This window comes from Wolffia australiana, chromosome 9 (assembly GCF_029677425.1).
Source record: "Wolffia australiana isolate 7733 chromosome 9, ASM2967742v1".
In the NCBI taxonomy this organism is placed as follows: Eukaryota; Viridiplantae; Streptophyta; class Magnoliopsida; order Alismatales; family Araceae; genus Wolffia; species Wolffia australiana.
The window spans coordinates 16,951,114-16,964,338 of NC_135843.1; the positions used below are offsets into that span (position 1 = coordinate 16,951,114).

The following is a 13,225-nucleotide window of genomic DNA, read 5'->3' on the forward strand; positions in this document are numbered from 1 at the left end:
CTTTGCCTATCTATGTTTGATCCTAACCCTATATCTCTGGCCCTATCTTTAATCCTGACAATTTGTCATTACTACAAGGTGTGTGGAAGATTGTCACTAGCTTATTTTGTATTAGGTCCAATTGGTGGATGCGGAGCCTAACGTGTCGAATGGTCTGAGTAAGACTCCTGACAGTCTATCTTTCTCTCTCGATCTCTCTTGTCTATCTCTCTTGTTCTCTCGTTTCTCTCTCTGCGTCACTCTCTCGTCCTCTCTCTGTCTCTCTCTTTCGTCTCTCTCTCTTAACTCTCTCTCTATCTCATTACCTCTCGTCTCTCTCTTTCTGTCATGCTCGCTCTCTCCTTCTCTCTTTCTATCTCGTGCTCTCTCGTCTCTCTATTTCTCTCTCTCTATCTCGTTCTCTCACGCGTCTCTCTTTCTGTCATGCACTCTCTCTCTTTGTCTTGTTCTCCCTCTCTCTCTGAGTCTCTCTCTCTCTCCTCTTTTTCTCTCTCACTTTGTCTCGTTCTCTGTAGCTCTGTCTTGTCTCTTGCTCTCTGTCTCTTGTTTTTTTTGCTCTCTGTCTCTGTTTTTCTCTGTTTCTCTTTATCTATCACTCCCTCTCTTACTTTTGCCCTCTATCTCTCTCTGGCTTTCAGCCTATCTCATTTCATTTAAACAAAAAATTTTATTAGCATGAAGTCCCTCAGTAAACATATAATTTGAGCTTACCTTGTGATGAACCTCGGATCAACCAAACACTACTCTAAGCGCAATATAACTAATTGTTAGGCCCCTAACTAGGCGGCATTCCCTGCCTAGAGGCCTGCGTGCTTATTGGGAGGGTGTGTCTGCGTTTTTGGCTCACGACATTAAAGGACTAAGTCATTATGGGTAGCAATGCCAAAATACATGATCTTTTACGCCATTGCCCCTGTACATGGTGATACAGTGCAGACGGTGCACGTGGAAGTCCATGCCCAAGGTGGGACAGATCAGGTACGGTCCGCGCATGCTGAGCGCGCGGGCTGATAAGAGTGTGCGCGCGCGCACAAAGGGCTGTGCGCCAGTGCCAAGCGCCACGCACGGGCACCAACGCGACGCACGAGCACCAAGCGCCGCGCGGGAGCGGGAAGTGCTGCGCGTGGGCACAGGACATGCAAGCCGGGCGGCGTGCCGCGGGTGCAGTACGCGGAGTTGTCCAGGGTGCCGCGCAGCGGCAGCGCGGGCAGCGCGCGCATTGCGTGTGCGGGGCACGGGGCCAGGAGACATCACACAAGGAGACTAAGGCATGTGGCACACTGAGAGCGCCGAGACGACACAGAGGGCGCGTAGCGCTCCCGCGGGTAGTGCTCGACGCACAGCGCCCAACTTGGGTGTCGAATGCGGTGGCGTCATGCAGACTGCGCGCGAGGGTGTTGACACGGGTGTCGGTGGCGTGTGTGATCGTCAAGGCAGGGGTGGCGTGTGTGATCGCCACGCCCACGGGTGCACGGCGCCCGACCTGGCGCACTTGTGTAGCAGCCTTGATCACGTGGAGCGGCGGCCTCGAGGTGGTGCGGCGACACTACCCTAGCGCGAGGTGCCTCGTCTTTGTTCGTTGTATCACCCCTCGCCTTTCCCCATGTAATGGTCCCAACGATGATGTACTCTTCTATGATATCAATGCAATAACCCTATTCCCTGACGGGGCTGCGCCCCCACCATCTTCTCTAACCCCTTCTATGCGATCTTAAGCATTTGCAAAAACGTCCGCTGCAAGAGATCAAGGCTGCTCAGTGTTTTGCCCTGAACATTGAGGCTGGCACATGCCAGATTCGAGCAAGAGACCTAGCTCGAGATTTGACCGTGTGACACTAATCCTTAAGTAACACGTGACTCAATTGGAATCACACATCTAGCTCAATTGAGAAAGTTCTATTTTATTATTGGATTCAATAATCGCACTCACTGCAGGGGATTTTAGACAAGTTAACTCCGTTTTGCCCCACACGTTGCAACTGATAGTTAAAAGATGCCATTGAAAGATGCGTAAAATATTCGCTTTGAGTATATTAGAGCACTCTTCCAATAGAGAGAGAGAGAGAGACAGACAGACAGGGAGAGAAACGAAGGGAGGGAGAGATAAAGAGAGCAAGAGAGGGAGAGAGAGGGAAGGAGATAGAGATAGATATAGAGAGGGAAAGAGAGGGAGAGATGGAGAGAGGGAGATAAAGGGAGAGAGATAGAGAGAGAGAGATAAAAGGAGAGAGATAGAGAGAGGGACAGAGAGATAGAGGGAGAGAGAGAAAGAGCGGGAGAGAGAGGAGAGAGAGAAAGAGGGGGAGAGAGAGCGAGAGAGAGAAAAAGGAGAGCGAGAGAGGGAGAGAAAGAGGGGGAGAGAGCGAGAGAGGGAGAGAAAGAGGGGGAGAGAGAGCGAGAGAGGGAGAGAGAGCAAGAGAGAGAGAGCGAGAGAGAGTGAGAGAGAGAGAGAGAGGATATGGAAGCCGAGGCGTTGCTAGGGGCCGCAGAGAGCCACGGAAGGATGGGCGTCGATGAAGCCCTGCAGGAACACGCAGGGGAGTTCGGTCAGTGGCAGATGAGGCACTTCGTTCTTACAAGCATGGCATGGGCGCTGGAGGCCTTCCACACCATGGTCATGATATTCGCCGAGCGGAAACCAGACTGGCGCTGCCTATCTGAAACTGCTGGCGACGCTTGTAGAGATCTGGGGCCTGTCTCCGGAGTCTGTGGCCTGCCTGTTGAATCCTGGGAATGGGTAGGAGGCAATTCCGCGTCTATTGTTGCTGAATGGGGCATCGTTTGTGGCGCAGAATACAAGCTCGGCCTTGTTCAATCTGCCTTCTTTTTGGGCTGCATGATTGGTAATTCCCACCGTTCGATCTCATCCGGGTCCGTTATTATCTCTCTAATTTGCCTACATCTATAATCTATCTCAACAAAAAACCAAATTTCCCCTGCCTTCATTCTGTAAACTCTAACCTGCATTGATAAACTCTTTGGCTATCCTAAACAGATACCCATATTTCTCTCAACCCATCTCCCTAATTTTCGGCGGTATCCCTTCATCGTGCCTTTCCTGGTTCTACTCGGCCCGTCGGTGGATATCCCCCCCAAAAATCACTATTTTTTCTCTCCCATTACTACCCTTCATTACTACGGTGCCTTTCATTACTACCCTTCTGACTCTCTGGGTCCGTATTGACCTACCGATCTCTCTCAACTCTATATCTTCTCATTTTACCCACGAATCAGTACGTAGAAGACTTTATAATATATCACACAAACTTCCCGGAATTCCATTTCATTTTTTTCTGCCGTCCGTCGTCCTGCAAGTGCAAAGATCTCGTCTTTCTAATCTTCATCGTCTCACGCCAAACCAACTGATATTGTCCTCCTGATGAAACAGGAGCCGGGGTTTTCGGCCATCTCTCGGACTCGTTCATGGGGAGGAAAGGCACGCTGACCCTCGTCTGCACTCTTAACGCTCTATTCGGTCTTCTCACGGCGCTCTCGCCGTCGTTCTGGATTTACTTCCTCTGCCGCTTGCTGACCGGCTTCAGCTCTGGGGGCGTCGGCCTCTGCGCCTTCGTCCTCGCCACCGAGCCCATCGGCCCGTCAAAGCGCGGCGCCGCCGGCATGTCCACCTTCTACTTCTTCTCCGGCGGTATCGCCGCCCTCTCCGGCGCTGCCCTCCTCCTCCCTCAATGGCGAGCTCTCTACGTCGCCACTTCTCTGCCGTCCATCGTTTTCGTCCTCGCCGTACTACCCTTCCTCTCCGAGTCTCCCAGATGGTATCTCATCCGCGGAAGAATCGCAGAGGCAATGGAGACTATGAAAGCAATCGCTGTAAGGAACGGCAGGAAACTACCCAGCGGTGTAACCCTAACCCTAGACGCAGACAGCCCCGGGACGGAAAACGAAGTCTTCTCCGCCTCGATTTGGGACGTTATCCGGTCGCCGACGACGAGAACTCGGCTCGTGCTGTCCGTGCTCGTTACCTTCTTCTGCGCCGTGATATACTACGGGCTCAGCCTCAACGTTGTCAACTTGAAGACCAGCGTCTATCTTAGCGTGTTTCTTAACGCTGTGGCTGAGATGCCGGCGTTTCTTGTCTCCGCGCTGCTTATAGACAAGTTTGGAAGGAGGCCGCTTGCTGTTGGAACGATGTGGCTTAGCGGAGTTTTCTGCTTCGTTGGGGCCGTCGCCGCCGTTGAGATGAAGACGCTTCGCCTGGTGTCAGGCGTGATGGGCATATTTGGCATGGCGGCGACGTATAATCTGCTGTTTATCTACACGGCGGAGCTCTTCCCTACGACGGTGAGGAATGCAGCTCTTGGGTGCGTAACGCAGGCATCACATCTCGGGGCCATTCTGGCGCCAATGGTGGTGGTGTTGGGGAAGAGAGTTCCTTTTGCCGTGTTCGCGGTTTGCGGTGTTGGCGGGTCTCTGGTGGCGTTCTTCCTGCCGGAGACGATGAACAAGCCTCTCTATGAAACTCTGGCAGGCATGGAGGAGGAAGCGAACGCTGGTGAGGGCAGAAGAGTTGTTAAAAGTTGATGGGAAGAACTGGTTCCTTCGGCTGAGTTAGAGGTAATTGAAGAAAAATAAAGGCACTTATTTCATAAGTTCTATCTACGGACAGATTTAATGGTAAGTGGATTATAATTGTTTCGGAATGGAGATGCATTAAATGCTAATGAAGTCTGCTCTGGAGTTTTGGGCTACACGGTAGCAGGATTCATCTCCGATGTAAGCTTGTGGAAGGATAACGGACCGTGATCCGTATGTCCAAAAACCGTCATACGTCCTCATCTCGAGCGATGTACGGATGACTGAACTAAGTGTATTCAGTCTAACTGATGACGTAAATGACGAAGCGGATGACTGATGACGTTTTTGGACGATATAATAGTAAAGAAATATTATTACATGGCTAAATTGCAAAGGATCTCCTGCTTATATGACTTCTCGTAGAAGCTAGATGTTCGTGCTTGTCTCATAGAAGGACCCTGCGATAACCAAAATAATTGGATTTAGATTCAAATTAAAATGTTGATAATTCATTTAAGGAATATTTACCTCGTTCATGTTTTCAGATGAAGAGACGTCGTTTTCATCGCTAGATGAGGTTGCTGGTCGCATGCAGTAGTGTAATGCTTACAACAGCTCAATTCTTTCCACATCTAGGAGCAATCTTTTGGGGCGTCATGAGGTTACCACCCACTGCAAAGAGCCGCTCCGCTAGTGCACTTGTCGCTGGCACAGAGAGGTACTCCATAGCCAACTTTTCAAGATGTGGATAAGCTCTCACACAGGTGACCATCAACCATTTCATAGGGCCTTCCTTCTCCCAACAAGACACTCATCGTTGTAGACACTCATCGTTATATGGGTTCTACTTTCTGGTTGGATTTGATGCTAGTTTTTGCCTCCTTCATTGTCACAAAACCTGAAGGAGTATGCTGGTGACAACCTTCAAACTCATGTGCTTCCATTGGAGTGGGATGGTCATCATGAGTAACTGAACTATGGAGACAAGATCGCATGCCAGCAATGAAGTCCTCAAGACTTTGTTGTTCAATCAAATACATCACCATTGATGGATCAAGGAGAATTGTTGCTGCAAAGCATTCATTGCATCATATGATGGTCTCATATTTGTCAAACTTAAGCTTAATGCCTCGCCTGCATCTTGAATGGATTCCCTTTGTGTGATTGCTAACATCTCCAACACAACAAAAATATCATCGTTCTCAAACTGATCAAAAACATCGCTGAGTTGATTCAATATAGTCTTGATTACGACAAGAACCATAGTTGTAGTGACAACCTTTGAACTACTTATGAAGTTAGTGACCTCGAGAAATACTGCTAATATGGTGCCAAAAACCTCCAACATAGCCCACTCTTGAAACTCAATGCTGTAATTCTTTGCACTCGTCGAGATGAGTGCACCGGCCATTTGGTCAAGAACCTCTCGCTTATCTATACATCGCACAACATATCGTACATCAAGTTCCACCTTGTTGGGCAATCTAGCTCGACTTTGTTGTTGTTTGGCATTGCAAGATGTTTCCATATCTGAATGTAGTTTGCCTTCTTTTGAGGTGAAAGAGAAAAATCTTATACCAGTTCACAAACTTGGGCCACTACCTCCCCAACGGAGGTTATGCTATGTCCATATGATGTGTCAACTAGATCTCTGACTTCTCACACACACACTACTCTATTTCCATTGGCGGCACACATCTCTTGCACCATCAAGTTCAAGACATGTGCCACAGGTGGCAAATGTCAATCAGAGGTAAATGTTGGATTCATAGGCTGTAATATTCTTGATATAAAATGCATCATTGTCATGTTGTTTGCAGCGTTTTCGGTGGTGGCAGTAGAGACCTCCATGTCAGTCAAAACTTGGATAATTATATTTTTTCACGTAAATATGTACGGTAATAAAAATGTTGATCACACCTTTGACTAAAGGTTGAAATCCCCTAGGACCTCATTCTACAAACCCCTCATTGTCTCCCCATCATACGTGTCTTCAATATGCCCTACGCTAAGTATCTCTTCTTGAAGCTTCCATTCTGCGTCGATCCAATCGCCAGTTACACCTAAGAAGGCATAACTATTTGATGTAGTCCACGCATCCACTATGAGGGACACAGTGTACATCTTTGAACCTATTTGCAAAAGCTGCCTTTAGTTGAATGTACACTATCCTGCCAGTCTTCTTAATTGCCCACTAGACCGCACATCTTTATGTCGACATGTGCTTTGAATCGCCATGCCCATCGGAATCCCTCTAAGTCAGTAAAATACCATGGAAATGCATTACAGAGAATGATGCACTTCAAATTTCTTAATTCTCTGCCTCCGGAGTGAAAATAGTGTAGTATTGTTTTGTCGAGGATAAGTGGGAAACCCATTTTGAAACAGAACGTTGCAAACTCACTACACCTTTGAGTTCATCCAGTAGCCATCAATTAACTGCTCATCATTTGTGCTCTTGTCTTTGCTTCATTGTAAGGGCATTTTGTTTGAGGATTTTATACCACGACACAGTTCACATTTGTATCTCAAGTAGTCCACTAGTGTGAGGTACTTGAAGATTTTTGCTCTAGGTGGCTTCCTCAAATTTTTTCTTTGCCCTTTAGGGCAAGTCCTACTATCATTTACTACCCCCACTGCCGGATGATGTTTCTTAGAGTCATTGTGATGGGCAGCATATTGTCCGCACTGGACTGCATAATTTTACTAGCTCCCTCATTCAACATACAAAGAAATTTTTTTAATAAAAGAGTTATATATAACAGCCTTGTAAAATATTAAATCAAATATATAAGAAATGATTTAACAAGTCTAATTTGGTCCACCAACGTTTTCTCAAAATTTTAAAATAAATATACAGCCAATGAGAATCGTGAGAAAAGAATGAAAATAGAGATATAAGATGGAGAAGAATATGCAGCCAGGGTGAAGAGTGAAAGGGAGAAATATGGTGGAGAAGAATGAGAATCGTGAGAAAAGAGTGAGAGGAGAGAAATAAGATGGAGAAGAATGTGCAGCTGGATACAAGAGTGAAAGGGAGAAATAAGATGGAGACAATTGAGGATCGTGAGAGAAAATGAGAGGAGAGAAATAAGATGGACAAGAATATGCAGCCTGAGAGAATAGTAAAATAGAGAAATAAGATAGAGAAGAATGAGAATCATGACAAAAGAATGAGAACAGAGAAATAAGATGGAGAAGAATATGCAGCCACGGAGAAGAGTGAGAAGATAGAAGAATGAAATTTGGATTTAAATGAAAAGTGTTGATATTCTCAATTGAATGTTCACGGAGCAACTAAAATAAGGCTCAAAGAGAATACCTGAAAGTTGTGTAACAATCTTCAACTGAAGTGGAATCCTCCTCCCAATCTGATCGTAATATCGCTGATAAATCGGCACAGCCTACAACAGGTGAAGGAAGAAAGAAACAGAACAGGACATGGTGAAAGAGAATCCAAGAGAAAAAAGTAAATGAGAGAGGGGGGGATGAGAGGCTGAGGGAGAGTGGGACAAAAGAAAGAGAAGAATGAAAGATAAGAAAGAGGAGAAGAATGGCAAGTGCAAGAACAAATAGATGAGGAATAGCAGAAGTGAGAATAAAGAGAAGAAGGAAAGAGTGTGATAGACAAGAACGAGAAGAAAGAGGAGCGAGAGTTCACCCAAAATGGTAAGAGCAGGGGGGGATGGCAGAGAACATGCGAGCAGCAGGAGGCGGAAGTGGGGGGACCGCGAAGGGCAGCGGGCAGTGGGAGATGGATTGCAAGCGGCAGAAGATGGCGATAGGTGGCGTGCAACAGGGCTACGCGGTGGGCGGCGGCAGTGGGCGATGGTAGTGGGCAGCGAGAGATGTTCACAGGTGTCGGTGACAGCCGTAGGCAGCAGGCAATGATGGCAGGCGGCGGGCAATGGCGGAGGGCGGTGGCAGCAGGTGACGGTGGCGGAGGTGGGCAAAAGCAAGAGGCAGTGGGCCGCAAGCTGCAATGGTGGAAAATAAATGATACGTTCTTGAAATTTTATAAATTATAAGTTCTCAAAATATGAGGTGTTTTCTCATCCATCCGTCTTTCATCAGTTTCGTTTTCCATGACAGACAAATGCCGGAACAGGACTGATGATGGAGTTGTGATGATGATAAAATAAGGATAGATGACAAAACAGACGATATGAAATGATGTGTACGGATGACTGAACAGAAGTCCATTCAGTCTCGTTGAGTCTATCCGAGAACATCATCCGTCATTTGTCCAACAAGCCTACTTTGATGCATACTATGAGATGAAAAGAAACATGTGTCATCAAAACTCGATTATCGATAAAAGTACCTAATAAATACATTCTCATGTTGAATGAATTGTGCATGTTTTAATTGACGATGGCTATGCTGATCATGGAAAATTGAATTCTGTGTATAAATTAGTTGTACACATTACGCTATCTCAATGTTCAAGGCTCTTTTTATAAAAATTGATATTTTTTTACTAATGTACTTCCCACGACTGAACTTCACCTTGCATTTCAATGATTCAACCTGCAAATTATATTAAATGAATAATAGACATTTTCATTGGCATGTAATAATGGTTTTATTAATTCATAAATCTGAAAACTAATAGTTGGTCAAATGGTGCACTCAACTACCCTAGTACATGGGCCTCAAGGTTCACACGCAAAAAAAGGTTCACTAGATGATTTTTTCTGAAAAGACTTACAAAGCAGAAAATGACATTACATTGTGGAATAGTCTGACTCATCCAATGTTATTTCTTCAACTGCCTTAGCCTTTATTCTAGTTTTTTTATCCATTTGGTAGGCAAACCATCATCCCAATAATCTTTAAAGAGTTGTTACATCCTCTAGAAGAACATTGGGTTTTGCCACACCTTCAGCATCGACCTAAGATCAAGGGACTAAATTTCACCTAAATAACTGAGTACTTCCTTAATTTTTATCTAGAACATTCAGTTTGTAGTTTTTTGACTTTATTATATGGACATATAAGTAAAATATATCTATAATTGATTATTTTGTGATTGTTGGACTTGAATTTTCTTCTTCAAACTTTCCCCCCAGTTTCCTCTATGCCACCACTACCGCTCCTCGAAGGGAACATTCTTCTTATGAGTATCTATTATAACGCATGGCTTCACATCTTGTATTACATATCACACCATCATGCTATGTCCTCCCATCCACCATTTTCTGTGTAACCCATCAGGCCACATTTTTGTATTGCCCGAAGTGCTGCCATCAGTTGTTGACTCATGGGCTATTGTCTCTCTTTATTATACACGTTGTCATACTTGCCCTACACATTGCACCGTGCATCATCCTTTACAGCCACTCTTATCCACTGACCTCATTGTTTGCTGCCCTCCTACATCATCACAACTGGCCATCAGATGTCCCCCATTTCCCATCTCCGCCTTCGATGAAACCAAAACAACTCATGCAGCCAAAGACTATGAATGAAATAGAAATGAAATTCATAAACCATTGATCAAATGAACAAGGAATAGATCAAATCTGTGATTTCTTGGATCCTCAAGTGAGATATGTTGAGCTGATCAAGTGAGCAGCCTCTACACATATCCATGTGATCCTTGGTACATCGAACCTACTCCATCATCTTGATGAGCCATCGATTAACATTTTGTCATCTTCACACTCCATCATCAACCTTATGCCATCTGATTGCATTAATATTTGAGAGGATCCAAAGGGAGAGGGGAGAAGAAGAAAGCTCGTGAAAAATTATGCCAAATTAAGTGGGTATATTTGTTCACGCTCTTCCCCTATTTATCCTAAACGGACATTTAAAAAAAAAATGTCAAACTTTAAGTATATCTTATAACATCAAAAAAACAATTTGCGTATGAGCCTCTTGGCCATGTATTAGTCTAGTTAGCAACACTGGTGGCTAAATAGCCTTTATTGGCATTCCAAATAATTTAATTATATCAGATAGATTAATTAATGGTGGATCTAGTTATCACAATCAATAAGTGGAGTCTCCAACCTGTGGGTTGCAAAGCTACTTCGTATTTTATAAGGCACAAAGAACTGTGTATCCGCCTACTAATGGAACCCTTATATCATCAGTTGTCAAATATGTATAGTCTCTCATTCGCTTGATCTCCAATGAAGGCTTAGGGTATGGCCAAGTCTCAAACCTCAATTGGTCACCCGAGTTAGTACTAATGCTTTTAAAAAACCTCAGAGATTACTTGTTTGATATTCCAGTTCCTTGGCAAAGGACTTCCTGACATTTTCTTCCTTGAGCTGTCTATGATTATACCTGGGGCGAACAATCCCACTATGACAACTCAATTGTCTTTGTGAACTTCCTGCTGCACCCAAACTAAGATGGTTAAGAATTGAATGATTGTGAATTTGTAGGTCATAGTCAAAGTGCAGTAGTTCATCCACAATATGTCTCTGGTGTGTCTAGATCAAGGACCACTTAAACAAATGTGACATGAACCAATCTGATTGACAATTCAGTGAAATACCATTCAGGGAATTTCATGGATCAATTTAGTGAACTCTTTGTAATAAAGAGCACCAAAATTTGTCCTTAGTATCTCTAGACTGATCTTTACAAACTTGCACTTAGTCATCATGTGAGTGAAACTATTTTTTCTGGAAACTTTGATGTCTTTCTTGAGTACCCTTTAAATAAAAATATGTAAAGATCATTATAAGTCACATAGTTGGATCATGTATTCAGGGTTTCCATTATATGCATCACACATGCACTATAATTATTAGATTATAGTAATGGCCAATGAATGTGTGATTGGCTTGCCGGACACATTTATTTCCATCAGGATCCCCTCATTGCTTTTACCCTAAAAGGAAATGAACAACCTCATACAACCGCCGGTCACACACATACCCCACTCAGAGCAATGCCAAATTACCAAAGGTAGACTGTTCACTCCAGTTATCTATGTTATTTGCTGCAATGCTTTCTCGTGTGTTTCTGTAGGGCCAATGGATATAATGGAACAGGTTAGTGTACTAGATTTGTGGTTTCTGATCTTTTTGAGATTTCAATCTGAAATTTTGCATTATTGTAGTTAGAGTAAGACATTATTCCTGCCTCGATGTAGGGAAGGGGCTGCACCATTTTATTTTCTATGGACTTAAAGGTCAGAATGTTGTGTGTGGACTTTGAGCCTCATTTATACAATATTAGGCTACTTTTATCTATCATATCCCTATCTGTCCTACATTAATGAGTCATCTATGCTCGGGTTTCATATTCCTTTGAGTATTAAAATTATATTTATGGGATCCAAAGTTGACAACCAACATCTACCTGAATGTTGTAGGTTCATTAGCACTTGTATCCACAAATATACCCCAATAGTTATGCTCAACATGTTCCACTCGAGCTCACAATGACCTCCACAAAATTACTGAAAATTTTCTCATGAAATAGTGTCATCTTGTGAATATGCTCAAGTGTGAGCCATGAATATGCTTCGGTTCCCTTCAATGAAGTCTCTAATTACTATGCTAATAGGATGGATTTTCCCATACGAAAAAACTACTATAGGGATATCACTCTAGTTACTTTTTATCTCACTCCAAGATTTGAAATCTTGCACACTATAGGGGTAATATTTTGCTTGATCTTACAAATCACATGGGAATAATTTTAGCTTCCAGACCTCAAGCAATAACTAAAGGAAGTTGTATGGTGCAAGATAGATAGATGGACAGATAGATAGATAGAGATGAAAAGCACAGTCACTAAACAATACATTTTTTAAGGACAGGCCATCATGATCGATCCTAAGCACCATGCTGATACAATCCAAGCCCAAAATCTAGCGAATCAGGTGCGCACTTTCCTTAATTGAACTATTGTACATACAGTATCTATTTGATGTTATTTTCTAATATCTAATAATGCATCATCAAATCAAAATACACATAATCCAGCTATACTGCATATGCATCATGACAGCCTAATGCATCCATGATCATGATTCTGAACTTAAACTATACATACATACACACCAAAGTGCCCTTACTAACCTTGATGATATAATATTCCAGAGAAGACAAGTGAGAAAACTGTATTCTTTCACAAACATGATGGAAATAACTGCCCTATTTTTTTCAGCGTGATACACCAGCCACTGTAATGCAGCTATATATAGTGTAAGTTTGTATCCGTAGATTTTTTTATCAATGCAACCGGGGAAACCAATATATCAAAATGGGGAAAAAGGAAGAATTTCATGTACTAGAACAGAGCTCAATAATCCAAAGCAATGGCATCACAATAAATGAAGGAATATTCAAAATATTAAGAAGAAAAAAAAATCCACAGCTAAACAAGAAGCTGAGGTACAAGATACCGTTGATCATGTCTCCAAGAAAAAGGGCAGCATATCAAAGCCGCATAAGAGGGAAACAATACAGAACCGCTATCATCATGTATGCCGTTTCCTCCCAAGGTGATTGATGCTAACCCTCATCCAATTCAGCTGTATTTGGAACTGGCTTTGGAGACAGGAGTATACTATGTGCAGCTAATTGGTAACATATCTGGTGTGTCATATAAAGTATAGGTCTCAGTCATGACCGCTATGATTATGATTGTCTCCAGCTATCTCACTAAAATAACATGGAATATGAAGATCACTAGGTTAGTAGGGTATTTTCAACATTATAAT

The 13,225-nt window shown here is 43.6% G+C and overlaps 1 protein-coding gene across 2 annotated transcripts; it reads left to right on the top strand.

The window, feature by feature from the left end:
* The first annotated feature begins 2,121 nt into the window (after nucleotides 1-2,121).
* On the top strand, nucleotides 2,122-5,631 carry LOC144707722 (organic cation/carnitine transporter 4-like). Of its 2 annotated transcripts, XM_078580955.1 has the most exons (3): nucleotides 2,122-2,843; nucleotides 3,389-4,572; nucleotides 5,079-5,631. In XM_078580955.1, the coding sequence occupies exons 1-2, from the start codon at nucleotides 2,459-2,461 to the stop codon at nucleotides 4,537-4,539; spliced, it is 1,536 nt and encodes a 511-aa protein (XP_078437081.1). In that variant the 5' UTR covers nucleotides 2,122-2,458; the 3' UTR covers nucleotides 4,540-4,572; nucleotides 5,079-5,631. The 2 variants fall into 2 exon arrangements, with proteins under 2 accessions (XP_078437081.1, XP_078437080.1); XM_078580954.1 differs by lacking the exon at nucleotides 5,079-5,631 and having other exon boundaries at nucleotides 2,125-2,843; nucleotides 3,389-4,658.
* The last annotated feature ends 7,594 nt before the right edge of the window (nucleotides 5,632-13,225 follow it).

Bases quoted from the DNA above. Each gene is read 5' to 3' on its own strand.
- LOC144707722 (XM_078580955.1), top strand. From the start codon at position 2,459: ATGGAAGCCGAGGCGTTGCTAGGGGCCGCAGAGAGCCACGGAAGGATG. The intron at 2,844-3,388 runs GTAATTCCCACC...CTGATGAAACAG, and splicing joins CTTTTTGGGCTGCATGATTG to GAGCCGGGGTTTTCGGCCAT.